At 40.4% G+C, this 17,500-nt stretch overlaps 1 protein-coding gene across 1 annotated transcript in view; it reads right to left on the reverse strand.

The window, feature by feature from the left end:
* LOC138052620 (transmembrane protein 135-like) overlaps positions 1–17,500 on the reverse strand; it is a 41,519-nt gene that overhangs the window by 10,736 nt on the left and 13,283 nt on the right. Inside the window, exons 5-11 of the mRNA XM_068899161.1 lie at positions 17,313–17,359; positions 17,131–17,175; positions 16,764–16,838; positions 14,198–14,292; positions 12,134–12,213; positions 9,704–9,767; positions 7,993–8,069 (exon numbers count right to left, since the gene is read on the reverse strand). Of these exons, the coding sequence (XP_068755262.1) occupies positions 7,993–8,069; positions 9,704–9,767; positions 12,134–12,213; positions 14,198–14,292; positions 16,764–16,838; positions 17,131–17,175; positions 17,313–17,359 (483 nt within the window). The remainder of the gene's footprint in view (positions 1–7,992; positions 8,070–9,703; positions 9,768–12,133; positions 12,214–14,197; positions 14,293–16,763; positions 16,839–17,130; positions 17,176–17,312; positions 17,360–17,500) is intronic.

The following is a 17,500-nucleotide window of genomic DNA, read 5'->3' on the forward strand; positions in this document are numbered from 1 at the left end:
TCCAGTGAAGAAACAGTCATTCTTTGCCCACTATAAGAGACACTCTAATTTCTTACTTTGTCTAATGCCAGACAGTTTTGCATGTCAGTGAGGAATCTCTCAGGGGCAAATGGTTTAAATAAATATCTGATGGACAGATCGCCCTTAAAAGCTCTTTATCGTGTAAATATTTAGTATTGGAGTGCTCTGAATTATTAGCGAGCGGAAGTGAGCTGTTTTCGCTTTTAACTTGTCTTTACACAACCACATTCACATTGCTAAGTATCTTTTCTCAATTAGAGATGATTTGTATAAAAATCTGGGTGACACCACTGGCGTGGCATGTTAAATTTTCTCTTCCGGTTGCCGTTCGCGCCTCAAAAACGTGCGTGCTTAAGCTCCCTAATATGTCCATGTTGACTGGCAAAGAATCCACATGTGCCTCCTTCATGAGGTAACAATTCTTAAATAATGCATCTCCAATTCTTTTAGGTGAGATTTTCAGCATCCCAAACATTAAATTTTGTTGTATTGTGAGACAACTAGACAACTTGTGTTGCGAGACAGGACCAAAAGTTTTTATAAAATAATTAGGATAGTACCCGCAATCTCATTGGTCAATAGCTGTGTTTAGATTAGAGAATGGAAACACGGCTGTGACATCACACGAATTTTGATTGGTTTAGTAGTCTGCAGATGCATGTTTTGACTGGTTGGTAAGAAATATGAGCGTGTATCAAGAAAATGTGTTCCAATCAAGACGTAAAAAAAACCCAGCATCTTCCTTCATTTGTTGAATAATTATCTTGGAGAAATATTTTACAAAGCAAAAGACCAACACTCAGGGTCTTTAAATAACTGAGGAGAAAGTGCTGCCTTTGTAATTACATCTGCAAATGGTTAGACTTTCAAGTCTTCTCGGATAAGGACGATAAGCCGGAGGTCCCGTCTCACAACCCTTCAATGTTAATAATCCTGTGGGACGTAAAAGAACACACAAACTTGTCGCCAAGAGTAGGGCACGTAGTTCCCGGTGTTGTGGTCGGTCTTCTGTTGTGTATCATGGTTGGGAGGGTAAAAAAGGGGGTAACTGGTGCAAGCTGTTATGGTGCTCTGCCAGCTTGACTGGCAAAGTTAATAAATGATATTTTAGAATAAAATAGATGTTAATGCTGGTAAGCAAATACCGGGGAGATCCTGGAAAGGAGTGACTTCCCATCACGTGACTACCTTATTTGGCTCTCTCATTCTTCCCGCCTTATGAGCCCTGTCGGTTTGGAATTTTCCAAAGTTCAACTGGTTCAGTTTTTCTCTCAGCATTTTAATCCCTGCTATGGAATTTGCTGGCCTCACAAATGAAGTTTTACGCCCCCTGCTATCACAAAACAATTTACCAATAACTGGAACCTGGGAACAATTGATTGAACGCCTTCACACCGTAGATACATCTGCACCATCTTGTAGCTCTCGGACCCGAAGCGCGGATACCCATCCTTCCGAACGAAACGTTCACGCCCCACTGTGAACCCGTGTACTTCAAGTGCTTCTGCTGAGGACGTTTTCCCCTGTGTAGATTCACCAGAAACTGTCACCATTCCTGACGACACGTTGCCCGAAACAAGCAGGCAGCAACGGTCTAATCCAATCCAAGATGGCGTCTGAGCAAGAAGTGCTTCAAACACGGACCCGTCCCCAACCATGCTAGCCACTCTTATCTCCACCATCGTGGACGAAAAACTTAAGAATATACAGCCAACTCAGTCCCTGCCTCAACCGCAAGTGCCTCCACCTCAACCTGTGACAGCTCGACAAACACCACGGCAATTGGACCTCAGCGATCCCAACTTCGTCACCAGCCTTCTCAACCAACCCAGCGCCGGCAATGACATCCCTCCCTCTGTCTCTCAAGGACAGTCTTCGCTATCAGCACATGTTCCTACCAAAGTTAAACAGGCAATATTAAAGGGTGAGTAAGTTGAGTTTGACACATTGCTGCCAGAGAACTCATGTCTTTCAGACAACGATCTTCCCGGGGTATGTATTTCCTTCGACGGAAAACAACTCAGTGTTCCCTCTTCCTCTCGGAAAAGGAAAACCCATATTGATTCCATCGACAAATGGCTATCGGCCTTTGCTGTGTATTGTACTGTTCTTCTCACTTCCTTTCCCCAAAGGGCGGTAGAGATGTTTTCCTATCAAGAGATTATTCGATCAGCGCAAAGGAAGTTCGCGGGTTTCGCATGGCTTTCCTATGACATTGACTTCCGTCGGAAAGCAGCTACAAACCTCGCCGTTAATTGGGGAGAGCGGGACCTCAACTTTTTCTTATGAAATTTACTGGGCAAGCGAAATCCTCCTGTTCAATCTGTGGGAGTGGGGATCACACCACTTACGGCTGCTCCCTCTCTGCCCTAAGTCCACCTTCACGCGGAATTTGCTTCAACTTCAACCGGGGAATCCAGTGCAGCAAAGACCCATGCCCCTTCATTCACCGCTGTAAGACCTGTAATGGAGAGCACCCCTCCTACCCCCATGAAGACTCCTCTTCAAAAACTAGAGGCCATGGCGATAAAAAATCAGCGAACCACTAGTTTCTTGCAGTCCCAAAAGGCCCAAACTCCCATTAATGTCCCTTTGTTACGTGACCTCCTTCAACACCACCCCGATCAGAACTCTGTTTCCTACCTTTGTGCAGGCTTGACCAATGGCTTCAGGGTGGGCTATAAGGGGCCCCGTATCTCTAGATTCGCCTCTAACCTTCCATCTGCGAACCGTCAACCCCAAATCATAGAGGCCAACCTCCTTGATGAGGTTCAGCTCGGCCGCATTGCCGGCCCCTTCCAATTCCCCCCTTTTGAAAACTTTCAGATTCACCCCCTTGGCCTTGTCCCAAAGAAGAACAGCGAAAAATGGCGTACTATTTTTCACCTATCCTATCCTAAGGGGTCCTCCGAAAGCTTAAACGCCTGTATACCCATTGAAGACTTCACCCTCCAATACATACGTATCGATGATGCCATTTCCATGGTTCTTGAACATGGCCCTGGCTGTTTCATGACCAAAACCGACATCCAATCTGCCTTCAGGATAATCCCTGTTCACCCTGAGGACTGGGAGCTCCTGGGAATGGCCTGGAAAGACCATTACTACTTTGACAAAGCCCTTCCCTTTGGCCTCCGGAGCGCCCCCTTCATTTTTAATCAGCTTTCTGAATCCCTGGAGTGGTTAGTTAAGCACTATCTAAAGATCCCTTCTATCATCCACATTCTGGACGATTTCTTCATCGTTCAACCACCTCCCCCCCTCCCACTGCGCGACAGCCCTGTGTAGGATCCTCACCCTCTTCACAGAGTTAAACATCCCCCTTGCCCCTAACAAAACCTTCCGCCCCACCCAAGTTCTGGAGTTTATGGGAATTACCCTTGATTCTGTCCAAATGCAAGCTCGGCTTCCTGAGGATAAGTTAATACGCACCCGCACCCTACTTTACACATGGTCCTCAAAAAGGGCCTGCGTTTTGCGTGACCTCCAGTCCCTCATCGGGTCTTTACAGTTTGCTTGCAAGGTTATCTCACCCGGACGCCCCTTCATGCAACGCATAATCAACCTAACCCACAATGTCTCCAAACCTGGGCAACTCATTTACCTTAACAGAGAGTTCAGGAAAGATGTCGTCATGTGGCAACTTTTTCTTGACCACTGGAATGGGGTCAGTCTGTTTCTCCCCCCCTTCACCGAACAATCCCCTGATATCCATCTTTATACCGATGCCGCAGGTTCTATTGGCTTTGGAGCCTTTTTCGATAATCAGTGGTTTCAAGGCTCATGGCTTCCAGGTCACCACCTTAACCCTGTCACAGGCATTAGCATTACCTGGCAGGAGCTTTACCCTATCTACCTTGCCTGCATGCTCTGGGGCCCCATGTGGGCCAATAGGAGAATTTGTTTTTATTGCGATAACCAAGCAACCGTCACTATTCTATCCACTAAGAGCTCCCGAATTCCCCGCATCATGAACCTTGTCCGTTTAATCACCCGCCAAACCCTCCTCTTCAACTTTACCTTTACCTCCAAACATGTGCCTGGAGTCGACAATGGCATTGCTGACAGCCTGTCTCGATTTCAGATGTCCTGCTTTCACCAGCTCTCACCACATGCATCGCCAGTTCCATGCCTGATCCCTCTTTTCCTGACCAAGGTTTGACCATACAGGCCGCCACCTATATCTTCAAGTCCATCGCCACCTCAACTTGTCGGACATACTCCACCGGTGAGCGCCATTTCATTCAGTTCTGCCTTTCCCACAAGCTCATTTCCCCCCAACACCCTTTTCTACCTGCCCACGAGTCCACCCTGATCCATTTTGTTACTCATCTGTCCAACACAGTCTCTTACGGCACAATTAAAGTTTATCTGGCAGCAATCAACAACCTTCACATTGAGTTTGGCTGTCCCCTGGACCTTTCGGCAATGCCAGTCCTTCACAAAACTTTGAGGGGGATCAAACTTTCCCATGGCACCGCAAAGAAGGCTCGCTACCCGATCACCTCTTCGGCTCTCCATCGCATCCATGCTAAGTGACATCCATTTCAGTCTTCCGATGTTGACTCTTCTATGCTATGGGCTGCATTTACCCTTGCATTTTTTGGCTTTTTAAGAAGCAGGGAATTTACCTGCAATGGCAATTTCGACCCTCAGTCCCATCTTGCTAGATCTGACATCTCTTTCCACCCCAACATCCGCTACCCTATTTCATTTGACATCGTAATCAAAAAGTCCAAAACTGACCCTTTCCGGGAGACAGCCAAGCTCACTATCGCAAGGTCATACTCAGACGTATGTGCGGTCACTGCTCTGCAAGACTATATGCTCCAAACTGCAACTCGAGACCCTGGCCAGCCACTCTTCAGATTCTCCTGTGGACTCAATCTCACCCGGACTTCACTCACCAACAACTTAAGGACTCTCCTAAACCTCTGCAACATTGACAGTTCCTGCTATGCCTCTCACAGTTTTAGAATTGGTGCCGCTACAACCGCTGGAGCCGCTGGCATTCCTGACTGGCTAATCAAAACTCTGGGTCGCTGGAAATCTAATGCATACCAAGTTTACATCAGGACCCCCAAGGAAACACTACGTTAAGTCCCCCAGTCACTGGCCTCCTGCTCCTCCTGTTAACAAATCCCCCAGGAATCTTTGAGAACACTAGAGTGTCTCATTGACATTTGCATTTAGTAACATACTATGGCAGTTGCTTGGATAACTTTATCCTAATTTTCGTGAAGTTTTAAACCTATAGTGTTTCCACCTATGGCCCCAGCAATTTTCTTTGCATCCATCCCAATCTCTGTCACATAGATCTGGGCTATCCCCCTCCCAACCCATTTCTCTCAGGCGTTTCGACGTACCCGCCTTCCATTCCTCTGTTCACAACATGCCATAGGTGGGATCACTATCCTTAGCTTAATGCCATAGTACCCTTAAAACAGACCCAAAACAAAAAAAACAAAAAAAACAAAAAAAAAAAAAACAAAACAAAACAAAACAAAACAAAAAAAAAAAAAATAATAAAAGCCCATTTAGCCTCTGTGGGCTTTCGGTTAGACTACCCTACTAGAGTGTTTTTGTGCGAGGGACTTTATCCCCTCTAGTCTCTATGGAACGCCCATTGGTTTGGGTCCTTTCCGCTCATGTCATGGTTTTGTATAGTTCCAAACGTATAGCGTTTTCACCCGTGGTCACCAAAAACAAAACCAACGAAACAAAACAAAAAAAAAAACTCAAAACATCAATAACAGGAACAAGGCCCATTCAACACTTTAGGGCCCTCTGTGACATTCTTGCTTGGGGCTGTCTCCCCCTTTCAAGTTCATGTTGTTTGATGGTTATTTTGACAACAATGTTTTGCACGAGGGTCCTATCCCCTCCAGTTGAAGGTTTTGTGCGAGGGTCCTATCCCCTCCAGTCATTGTACGATGGCCACCGGTTTCTTACAAACAAGGCCCATTCGACCGCTTTCTGTGACATTGTCTTTGGGCCTTCTGCCCTTTTCATGTTCATGTCATACTACGATTAATAAGTATTCTGACAGTAATGTTTTGCGCAAGGGTCCTATCCTCTCCAGTTGAATGTTTTGTGCGAGGGTCCTACCCCCTCCAGTCTCTGTGCGATGCCCATTGGCTCCGTTCTTTATGCTCATGTCGTGACCCCTATCTCCACTCGTGGGTTCTCTCCTTTCACCCTTTGGGCAGGCAACGTTCGCTTTCCGCCTTTGGAACTCGTAGAGATGGGGTCATTCTTTCTCCCTGTCAAGTGGGAGCAAAACCACTAAATGGGCCTCGCACAGGGCACTCCTCGTCTATCTCGGCGTTTTGGGTGGGGAATTGTTGCCTGCGGCACCCCTTCAGCCCTGTGCTGAAGCCCCATTAGGGAGGGGGCATATTGTTACCCTGCTGGACTGGGTTAACTTGGCCCCAGGACATTATGCCAGCAACTATGCTCGCCTTGCAATACAGGCATGAGGCACCCCCTCGGCTAGTTGCCGAGGCCCCTCATCCGGTGGTCCATACCGGCGGTGGGTATTATCCGCGCCTTGCCAGTACATTCCCTGCCCCTCGTTTACGCCCAAGTTGTGTGTATTGTCTTTTATTGCGCACCTAAGCATTAAATGATATTTTAGAATAAAATAAATGTTAATGCTGGTAAGATGCTGGGAGATCCTGGAAAGGAGTGACTTCCCATCACGTGACTACCTTATTTGGCTCTCTCATTCTTCCCGCCATATGAGCCCTCTCGGCTTGAAATTTTCCAAAGTTCAACTCGTTTAGTTTTTCTCTCAGCATTTTATCCCTCCCTCCCTCCCCGTTTTTTGCTTTCTGGTTCCTGTGTATCTTGCTCACGAGCATACTGTAACCTAGTTAATAGTTCTTTTTAATAAACTATGGGCGGGGAATTGCTGCCTGCGGCACCCCTTCAGCCCTGTGCTGAAGCCCCGTTAGGGAGAGGGCATATTGTTACTCTGCTGGACTGGGTTAACTTGGCCCCAGGACATTATGCCAGCAACTATGCCCGCCTTGCAATACAGGCATGAGGCACCCCCTCGGCTAGTTGCCGAGGCCCCTCATCCGGTGGTCCATACCGGCGGTGGGTATTATCCGCGCCTTGCCAGTACATTCCCTGCCCCTCGTTTACGACCAAGTTGTGTGTATTGTCTTTTATTGCGCACCTAAGCATTAATATAAAATAAAATAAAAAGGACTTTTTTCTGTGTTTCCATAGCCTCATCTAAACAGTCAGGGAGTTGGGAGAGCTCGAGACAGTTATGCAAACCCAAAATGCAGTAGAGGGTTTGCATAACTGTTGAGAATTCTCCCAACTCCCCGAAGTGTTTAGATGAGGCTATGGAAACACAGAAAACATCCTCTATAGCTTAAATTGTCCATATCTTCAAAGAGACTATAAAATCAAAGCATTTTCAGAATGATGCTATTTCAATGACAGCTCTTGAGTTGTCTTTTTCAGTCATACCTCATGCCTCAAAGTCCATCACTTAATCAAATTGAACCTTCTGGTGAATAAATAAATTTCTACTTTCTACAGAAACTGTGGTGCTGCATTAGTGGGAGAGTGAAACATGAAAATTTGGTTTTATCAAACAAGTTGATGAAGGTCGAATTTCCAGCATTAAAGATTTGACATTTCGAGCGTTTAATAGCCCTTAACTCCGACGAAGGCCTAATGCTCGAAACGTCAGCTTTCCAAATCTTTCATGGTGGAAATTCGACATTTATCAAATTGTTTGATACAACCAAATCTTCTGGCTTTGGTTTTTCAAAAGGTGGATAGCATTATCCACCAGATAAATCACTATCCAGCGGATAAACACTAACAAAACCAATTGAGTTATGCAGTGGATAGTGATTTATCCGGTGGATAGCGCTATCCACCCTTCGAACAACTGGGGCCCGGTGAATAAGTTGTGTTTAAAATTATAATCCTTCCAACAAACTTTACCTCAAACATTTTTGACGCCACATATAACGCTATAGTAGAACTTTTGTAAAAGATCATGGACAGGCCTGCCAATCCACCTGAAATGAAAATGGAAGAATCGAAATAATTTACTGCATTTAAATATGATTACACTACAAAGCTAAGAATTTGTACAGGTAGGTCTAATACAACACTGACACAAATTTTGCAAACTATGTATTGAACACAAATTTTGCAAACTATGTATTGAATGCATGTAGTCAGTGTTCAAATCCAACCATTATTTTTGTAGTACGAGACATCCAAACATCTAACAAAAAATCTAGAACAAAAGGTTAATGTACAGAAAATGTTGTAAAACAAATTAATTAACTTCCTTTGTTCTTTCCTCAAGAATATTTTAGCTTTATAATACAACACTGCACTATATAAAATTTTACTATATCTTTCACATAGTACACACACTGTGATTGGCTAAATTAGTGGGTTGTAAATTCTACAGTACAGCCAGTTGTACGGCCCGCTAGATTTGAAATTTAGATAACATCTTACCTTGTTTTCTCCGTCCGTACTGTAATTTTACACGGTACGGACCTCCAACTCAGTTAGTATGAAATTTAAAGAACTCATTAATAATTCATTAGTCTAACAGCCTATCAAAACATCGATAGAACGACACATGTATGAGCTTTATATCCTGATAAAACACTCCTCGTTAGTATTCTTTATACAAAGAATACCGGTACTAAAGGCATAGCTTGTTTTCTTCTATGCTAATATTCACCTCTCACAATTTAAACCATTGTTTTGAGTCCAGAGGGACACGCTCATTGTGGAATGTTTTTCAAAAGCCCCGATAAAACACTGCTGCTCGTTTTTTAAACATTACATAAACAATAAGTACTGTACCACACTACACTATCCTTCACTATACTATATCTACTATGCTGTGGCATACAATACATGTACCATACTAGAGTACACTACACTACACTTCGCACTACAACATACATTACACTACACTACACAACACTATAATACTTACCTACATTGCAATGACCATCTCTCTATCTATCTGACTGTAAAATTTATATATATATATATATATATATTATAACAATATTTAATATTTTTAGCTTTAAAGCTGGTATAAACACAACTGTGGTGATGTGTGCCTCCTGCCTGTCATATTATGCTGTTCTATATTACTTTGCTGATCTGCAATACTACTTCAGCGCTGTGCCTGCTATGCAAAGAAGCAAACTATATTTACAAGGTTATAACAACAAATCATTGTCGGATTAAGAGTTGCTTCAGTTGATAAGGAGGCAGTGTGGCCCAGTGGTTAGGGCGCTTGCCTTGAGATCCAGAGATCCCAGGTTCAAGACACACTCTGACCACTCGTTGAATTTGATCCTGGCAGTCCCTGGTTCAACTTCCCAGCCGCACTTGTAAATAGCCAACTGGTTTGTCTCCAGCCAGTTGGGATTCTTAACAGTTGTTGTTGTTGTTGTTGTTGTTCTGTTTTGTTGTTTCATTGGCCCTGAAAAGCCCCAATGGGGAGCGGTCAATTAAGTATGTATTGTATTATTGTATTGTATAAGCAATATGCATTCACTGTTTCTTCTTTAGAATTAAAGAAAAGTATTTATTTCTTTACAATCGCTGTAACAATCATAATTAAGTCAGCTTATGCTGTAAATATAGAAATTATATTATAAAAAAAACTTACCAGCAACTAAAGCATTTATTTCATCTGTCTTCTTTCTTAAAAGTCCTAGCACCCACTCCACAACCTTAAATCACATATATTTTATTTAGCAAAGCACAGAATTTAAGTCATACATAACAGATCTTCATTTCTGGAGCATTTTAAAAACTACAAAAAATCCCATTAAAGCAGTAAGATGCTAAAGGTAAATTAACCAACTGTAAGAAAGATATGCAAGCAGACGTTTCAATAATTGTTAGCCCTCCATCGGGGTGAGCAAAATCTAACAAGAGTTTTATGTACTGTTAAATGACGAGAGTAGTGAGTCAGTATAATAAGTGGTTGATGGCAATAATCATGTATAGGAAATAGTTTGAATGTGAGTGCATTTCGTGATTTATGGGCATGAGTGTTGGTGGACAAAACACAGTCTGACCCCCAGTTCAAGGACTACCCTGGCGGACTACTCAAATGGACTAACTCTTGAAATACGATTTCGAATGAGTACATACCTTGTTTATTTTTGTCCATATGGCCACATGCAACTAAATCCAGGAATTGCACTGGTTTCACTTCACTTACATGAAGTAATCGGCCATCACAAACAATTATTATTGAAAGCTATATTTGGGTAGTCCATCGGGTTAGTGCATGGACTGGGGGTCAGTGTTTTGTCCACCACCAGCACAAGTGATTTTTAGAAAGATCTCAAAATTGTATGAGCCATAGACAAGTGCAATTTGAGAACTTTCGAAACATCACAAGTGATTTGGGTTTTAAAAAGACTCTAAAATATTGTGACATAGCCCCCTTTAAGGATACTTTGCATTTTGTACAGCTGGATGCAATGTATTTTATCTGTCCTGACCGAACAGACTGAATGTCAGACAGCTTATGCCAGGTACTGGACTTCTGCACAGCTGCCTCAAAAACGTGTGTGCTCGATCTTTGACATGGCCAGGGAAACCGCCCCCGAAATTACTCAGAATTTAGGCGTCTTTTGTTCTTCAGGAGCAAAACTTTTTGGATCCAAGGTTCGGGTTCTGTGCGGATGATTTTTGTGTTATTTGTAAAATTTGGGGTAACGTCCAAGGAAAAGTAGGCGGGGAGTTTACGGGCAACAGACGGCAAATTTCACCGGCCATCGGCTCTCATTGAAAACCCTGAGTAAGCACCGCCCACAGGAAACCCAAGTAAGTGGAGATATGTCCAGGTTTGACCCTAATTAGATGCACGCGGATTTCAATAAGCGTCACGAAGTGTCCCCTTGCTCTTCTAGCCAACTTCAACATCACTTGTGTCTCAGAACACAGACAATTTATTTCACAAAGTGTCCCCCAAATGCTGCTCTTTAAGTGAAGATTAACTGCTGCATTTACCCAAAGCTAAAAATAACGCTAACCTTTACCCTTACCTTATTGTTGAAAATAGGTAGCAAATGCTTAGACTTAAAGGGACACTTTGTGTTGGATGTCAAAATTGGGCGTGCATCTAATTAGGGTCAAACCTGGACATAAGTGAGTATCTTGAGATGCACAGAACATATGAGCAATAACAACAGTAGGCAACATCCTAAAGCTTAACACTTACCTTATTGTTGGAAACTGGCTTAGACTCAATTATTTATTTGATATAGAGGACATTACAAGTCCTCACAGGGATACAAATTTTATCTTTGAGTGCTGAAAGTATGCTATCAGCACTGTCAAGATGATGTTCTCTTTCTTATATAGATACTGATAAAATGTTCAGATAAAAAACAACTTGTTTTTTTTTTTCAAAATGGCAAAAAAGTGGTCACCAACCATCAAAACACAAATATTGTGTAAACATGAATTATGGTAGTTATGAAAAACAAGTAACGATAATGTCAAATAGTGCCATGATAAAATCTGAATGTAGTACATAGCAATAAAAATATTGTTATACTACAGCACAAAAGTATCTTACAATAAAGGGGAAGCTGGCGTCTTATTGGCTAAACATTTTAGTCCCTCAGGTTTCTTTTTTACCACGGCAAAAACAAACCAAAACGTTCATTAAAGCTAACCTTATGCCTAAAAACTCTTGTTTAGGTCTAATTAGGCCTAAGGTTTGCTTTAATGAATGTTTAAACAGACTTAACTGATTAGAGTGTAATGTACATGAAGTGCTAGTTTTGTACCCCCATATGAACCATGGGAGTGTTAGCTCTACTACATGTAATGGAAATGGGCCCACACAAGGACAGAAAAAAAACTCTGACCAGGTCACCCACCCAATGAATGCAGTTTAGGTTTGTTTCTTTACTGGTAAAACAGAGACCTGTGACCTGAGACCCACATTTTGTACCTGCCAGATTATAAGAGCCTTTATATGGACTAGCTTGATAGTTAAGTACACTTCCTACGTAAGACATCCTTATGATATTTGGTCAGAAAATTACCCAATACATTTTGCTAGAATACACACCTTAAAAATTGCAACAAAGCTACCAAGGAACAAACCACAAGCAAAGCAATCCTTGTTGATAAGACTCCTAAAGAATAGTCCTAACAAGCACAGGAAAAAACAAAATAATAATTATTGTCAAAATTTACTTGACACAAAAATAATGATGGACAAAATGTAAAAACAAATTTGCCATTATAGTGTCTGGCTACAGTGTTAAGGGACACTTGGTGATTATAATTATAACTACATAAAGTGAAGAGTCACAAGGATGTGTGGGTCAGGAACAAAACTGTGTCAAATCATTTTGTACCTCGGCTATCACTACAGCCATGCCATTCATTGCCACAAGTTTTAATTATAGAAAGTTAAAGCACAAAATATAATAGTTACAATTTTAGAGTTGCTTAAAGGTGCAACCAAAGCCAAACCGTTTCCCAAGTCACTAAGTCTCCTTTTGTTTACAGTCAGATGGCCCGCTCAGTTGGTAGACTGGACTACTGAGCCTAATTAAAGGTCATTGGTTCAAAATTCTCAACTTCACAGACACTCACAGTCCTCAAAGAACTGAAGAGAAGCTGCTGCCTTTGTAGCCTCCTCAGATGTAATAGGCTATAGGCCCATTGTCACGTCCTCACTTAGCAATAAAAACCAAAAACCATGCTGGATGCTTAAGAACCTGCATGTTCACTACTGAAACGCAAGTGGACATAATTTAATTATAAGTCCTTAATGTTTTGGTCTGGTCTTGCTCTGAATAGGAGCATCTATTGTTCATTCTTCAACTGACTTTACACTGCATAATGACCAGTATGGCATAAATCCTCCAAAGAGCATTGTAATTTAGTGAAAAGCCCCAAGGAGAGTGGCTGATACTGAAAAATATACTTTTCTTCACACAATTATCATATCTTAGTCTAACAAGCTTGTGAACATCGAAGAGTTGTGAAGCAAGGCCCAGGGTTTAGAAATAAGATTGGAAAGTCTCGACTAGCCATTTACATATGTAATAATGATAATAATAATAATAATAATTATTATTATTATTATTTTTAACATCAATGATGTTCTGGCTGTTGTCATTGCCGTCTTTTCTTCTGTTAGACCAGTCATAAAAGATGACCAAAGGCTAACAGAATTCTCTCTTCTTTACATTTCCAACACTTTCCTCAATATCCTTGCAGTTCCCAACAAGGCAGTTTTTTGCATTACTCCAACATTGAATGGTATCCCTAACTTTTCAATCCACCTATCAAATCCTTTGGTGACACTTCCAAGGGCTCCTATCACTGCCGGTACGACTTCTACCATTTTGAGTGTCCACAATCTTCCGATCTCTCTCTTCAAGTCCTGGTATTTTTCCACTTTTTCCCTTTCTTTTTCCCCTACTCTTACATCAGCTGATACAGCAATATCGATGATTATCCCCTTTCACTCTTTCTTGTCAATTACAATTATGTATTACATATTATTTATTATTATTATTATTATTATTATTATTATTATTATTACTGCTATGTAACATCACAGGCTTAAAAGGTGCTCCTGGCCTGGTCAATTGTTTTTTTGTACCAACAAGTTCCTAAAGTTCCCAAGGGAGTCCTCCCCTGATTCCCTAAAGGGTCAAAACGTTTCTTAGGAGTCTAGCCATTCCCACCAGAGCCGTTTTCTGGATCACTTCAAGTCTGATGGTGGTGCCAAGCTTTTTATTATTATTATCATTATCATTATCATTATCATTAGCATTAGCATTATTATTATCATCATCATTATCATTATCATTATCATTATCATTATCATTAGCATTAGCAAATTAATTAATTTGCAGAATAAAACCTTTCTGAAGTTCTCATTTCTTGCACATGCAGTAGTCCAATAATAATGATAATGATAATGATGATGATAATAATAATGCTAATGCTAATGATAATGATAATGATAATGATAATAATAATAATAAAAAGCTTGGCACCACCATCAGACTTGAAGTGATCTTTGATGAACATTTTCATCATGACCTTTCTATACTGTCTTTAATGATAAAATCATAACAATGAGTTTATAAATTAAAATAAGAACACAAACCTGGTCTTGTCGTTAAATATTTGAGATGTCCTAAAAGTACAGGAACCAGTTGAATAAGATATCCAGTACAAAAGGCTTTTGAAGTCGGCTGTAACCTAAGAGGAAGCATTTCACAAACTCCACAGATTAGTTGCAAACACATTTTCCAGTACAGTCAAAGCTCTATTGGGAGACACTCTCATAAGTGGACAGCTAGGTGACCCCAAGAAAAAACCGTTCATTTAGACTTCTTTACAATTTCTGTCTCCTCGCATTCTCATGAGCGATCGGTTCTGTTTTCCTTTTCAAGAATGTGCCCTTGCAGAGCTTTGACAGGACTTTACTACACTTTATTTTTGGAACATTTAAATTTTGACCATTTTTAGGAAAAGTGTCACCATAACTGGCATGCATGAAAATCGATATCTGCGAAAAGAAAGGCTTGACACTCTATAGGTATAATTTCAAGACCACAGATCCAATGTCTCCATCGATATCATCCTCAGAATCAATAATCTCTTCATCAAATTATTTTGTTTGAATTCCAATTTTACAGCCTCTTAAGTTTATAACTTTGTTAAACATTACTTCAAGCCCTGTAATTAACAATAATATTATTTGCCGAAAGGCGAGCTGAATATTGGTATTAAAATAAAAATCGAGATGAAGTCGCGGTTTTTGTTCACTGATATTCACTGAGCCTGAGGTGAATAATATCGTTTTGTACATGTATAATTACATACTTAGGTGATTACTTGAAAAAATATGCATTTTCTCTGACCCTAACAATTAATTTTTTATTTATGACCTTGACAAAAAGGCTTACGGCCAATTTTGAAAAAACTGCTCAGGTGATTATCACATAATAATATAATCAACTCAAGTCCAATCAGTGCAGAGAATCTTAAATAACCATTCAAGTATGTAATTATACTAATAATCATTAATAGCCTTCTATTTATATATAAAAATTATAATTACCAGACGTACAAGGTTTTATCAACTGAAGATTTGACTAGGCATTTTATTACTACATAGTTTCGTACTACACAATGGGTACAGCACTCTTCAGATAAAATAGCATAATGGTAGATACAACCGTACGTATGCTGATTATAACTGAAATTTTTAACTGTGGTTACTACTGGATACAACACTGCTTCAATAGATTCTACTGCATAACAAGAAATTTACTAGCATGTCTAAACAAAGATACAAGCTCACTATGCTTGTTAAGAGTGGCTACTTTGATGGGGCTTGCAGACTATGAAATATTTCTCACACAGACGCCATAGCCTGCTTCAAAACCTTCCAGGTAATCTGGAAGTTAATGTTGCTGTCTTTAAGGTTCCATACATATTTACTTAGCTCGGTGCTCATTTGTTTGCTAGGGTTGTTAAATGATACTTTATGGTTCACGAAGCGGGTCTTAAAAGTGTTTTCAGTTAGTCCAACATAAGTCTCATCTCGTTTGCTGTCTTCTGTAGTTATGGTCGCTTGATATACGATGGATTTCCTGAGGCAATGGCCATTCATGGGGCAGTCAGCAGATTTTCTGCAGAACTTTGCACAATTTTTGAGACTCGTTCATATTCATGCGTGACCGTAAAGTGGATAATTTTGTTGTGACATTCGATGTTTTGCTTGATGTCTGGCATGCAGCTGTAGCTGATTTCACCGTCTTTCTATTAAATATTCTACGTGGTGGACTGTTCCTTGGGAATTCTTCAGCGTTGAATCCACTATTTATAATAAAGTAACCACATTTAAAAATTTCAGTGATAATCAGCGTACGGCTGTATCTACTATTTAAGAAATAGAAAAGCATGTACCGTGTTTCTGTCGAGTTATAGAAACACAAGTGAAAGTTTGGGAGAACGAGAAATGCTGTCGGAACACGAGTCGCAGGCGAGTGTTTCCATAGCTTTTTCGAGTTCTCCCAAACTTTCACAAGTGTTTGTATAACTCGATAAAAACACGGAGTACATGTTTTCTATTTCTTTTAGAAAACAACGCGACGAGAAAAAGGAAAACAACTTGTTAACTCTAATTATCAAAATGTAAATTCTCTTTTCTCGCACCATCACTACGTCAACAGCTCATGCTAGCTCGTGCCAGTTCTGTGTCTCCATCGAGTTATAGAAACACAATTTTTAACCAATCAGCGGGCGTATTTTCTTAGGACTGTTTTCTAATAGGCTATTTTATCTGAAGTGTGCTACACTATTGTGTAGTACGAAACTATATACTTAGTCAAAATTAACCTTCAGTTGATAAAACATTTTACTTCTAGTATTCTCGCTCCAGTCTTTCTATTGAACATTCTGACAGTTATTCTGCGTGAGCTGAAATCAAGTAAATTATAATTAAGTTAATTGATCCATAATTAAACTTTTTGCACATAAGGATAACAATGTAATTAAACGAAATAATTTATTAAAACAATGTACAATTGTATGACAATTAAAACAACAGACTATTATACTGAGAGGGAAATTGCAACAGCTTTTTCCAATATTACTATGATCGAGCCCCTTTGAGATTTAACATAGTACACAGGAATACTGATCAAAAGTATTATTCTTACCACTTGGCTCTAGAATGGTCTCTTACGATTATTCCTTCTTGATGCTTCCTAGAATCATCCGAGCCTAAGAAAAACCTGCACCAGCATCAAGAACAAATATTATTAATTGAAAACACACTTGGTCTGACACTAAAATATCAATGGCAACAGGTTGGAAACATTTCCCTGATAGCAAGGAAGTGAAGCGAAGAAAAGCAAAAAGAAGACCTTTTTAAAGACAAGTTTGTTTTCAGCTAGTTCACACTCACAGGTAGTGCTTTGACCAGACAGCGTTGTGAGCCACAGTATTTTCCTTGAATGACTAATTTGAAAATATTGATGAAAGAGGGTCTTCCATGTTACTGCACTCACAAAGAAATATCCTTACCTAATTAGAGCATTTAGAAGGCCGTCCATTTGGCTTCCCTTTTTCCTAATAAAATAAAATAAAATAAAAGAATTAAAAAGGAGCGAATAACAAGCTGATGTTGTACTCAAATCAACTGATGGTAAAGTTATGATAAGAATACTGCAGACGACAAAATTATGAGACAAAGTAACAGTACTTACCTGTAAAGATACATCATTGTTGCCGTTGCTGTACAGAATATAATTATCTACAAAGAGAAGAAAAAGTGAGATGAGGGTGGTAAGTGATAGAGACCACATGAGTGGGAAACCTGTATAGGTATCTATGTAAAATAATGCATTTTTTCGAAGGTTAATTAGTGTTCTGTATGTAAACTGCAAAGTGACCA

This window comes from Montipora capricornis, chromosome 6, assembly GCF_036669925.1.
Source record: "Montipora capricornis isolate CH-2021 chromosome 6, ASM3666992v2, whole genome shotgun sequence".
Taxonomy (NCBI): domain Eukaryota; kingdom Metazoa; phylum Cnidaria; class Anthozoa; order Scleractinia; family Acroporidae; genus Montipora; species Montipora capricornis.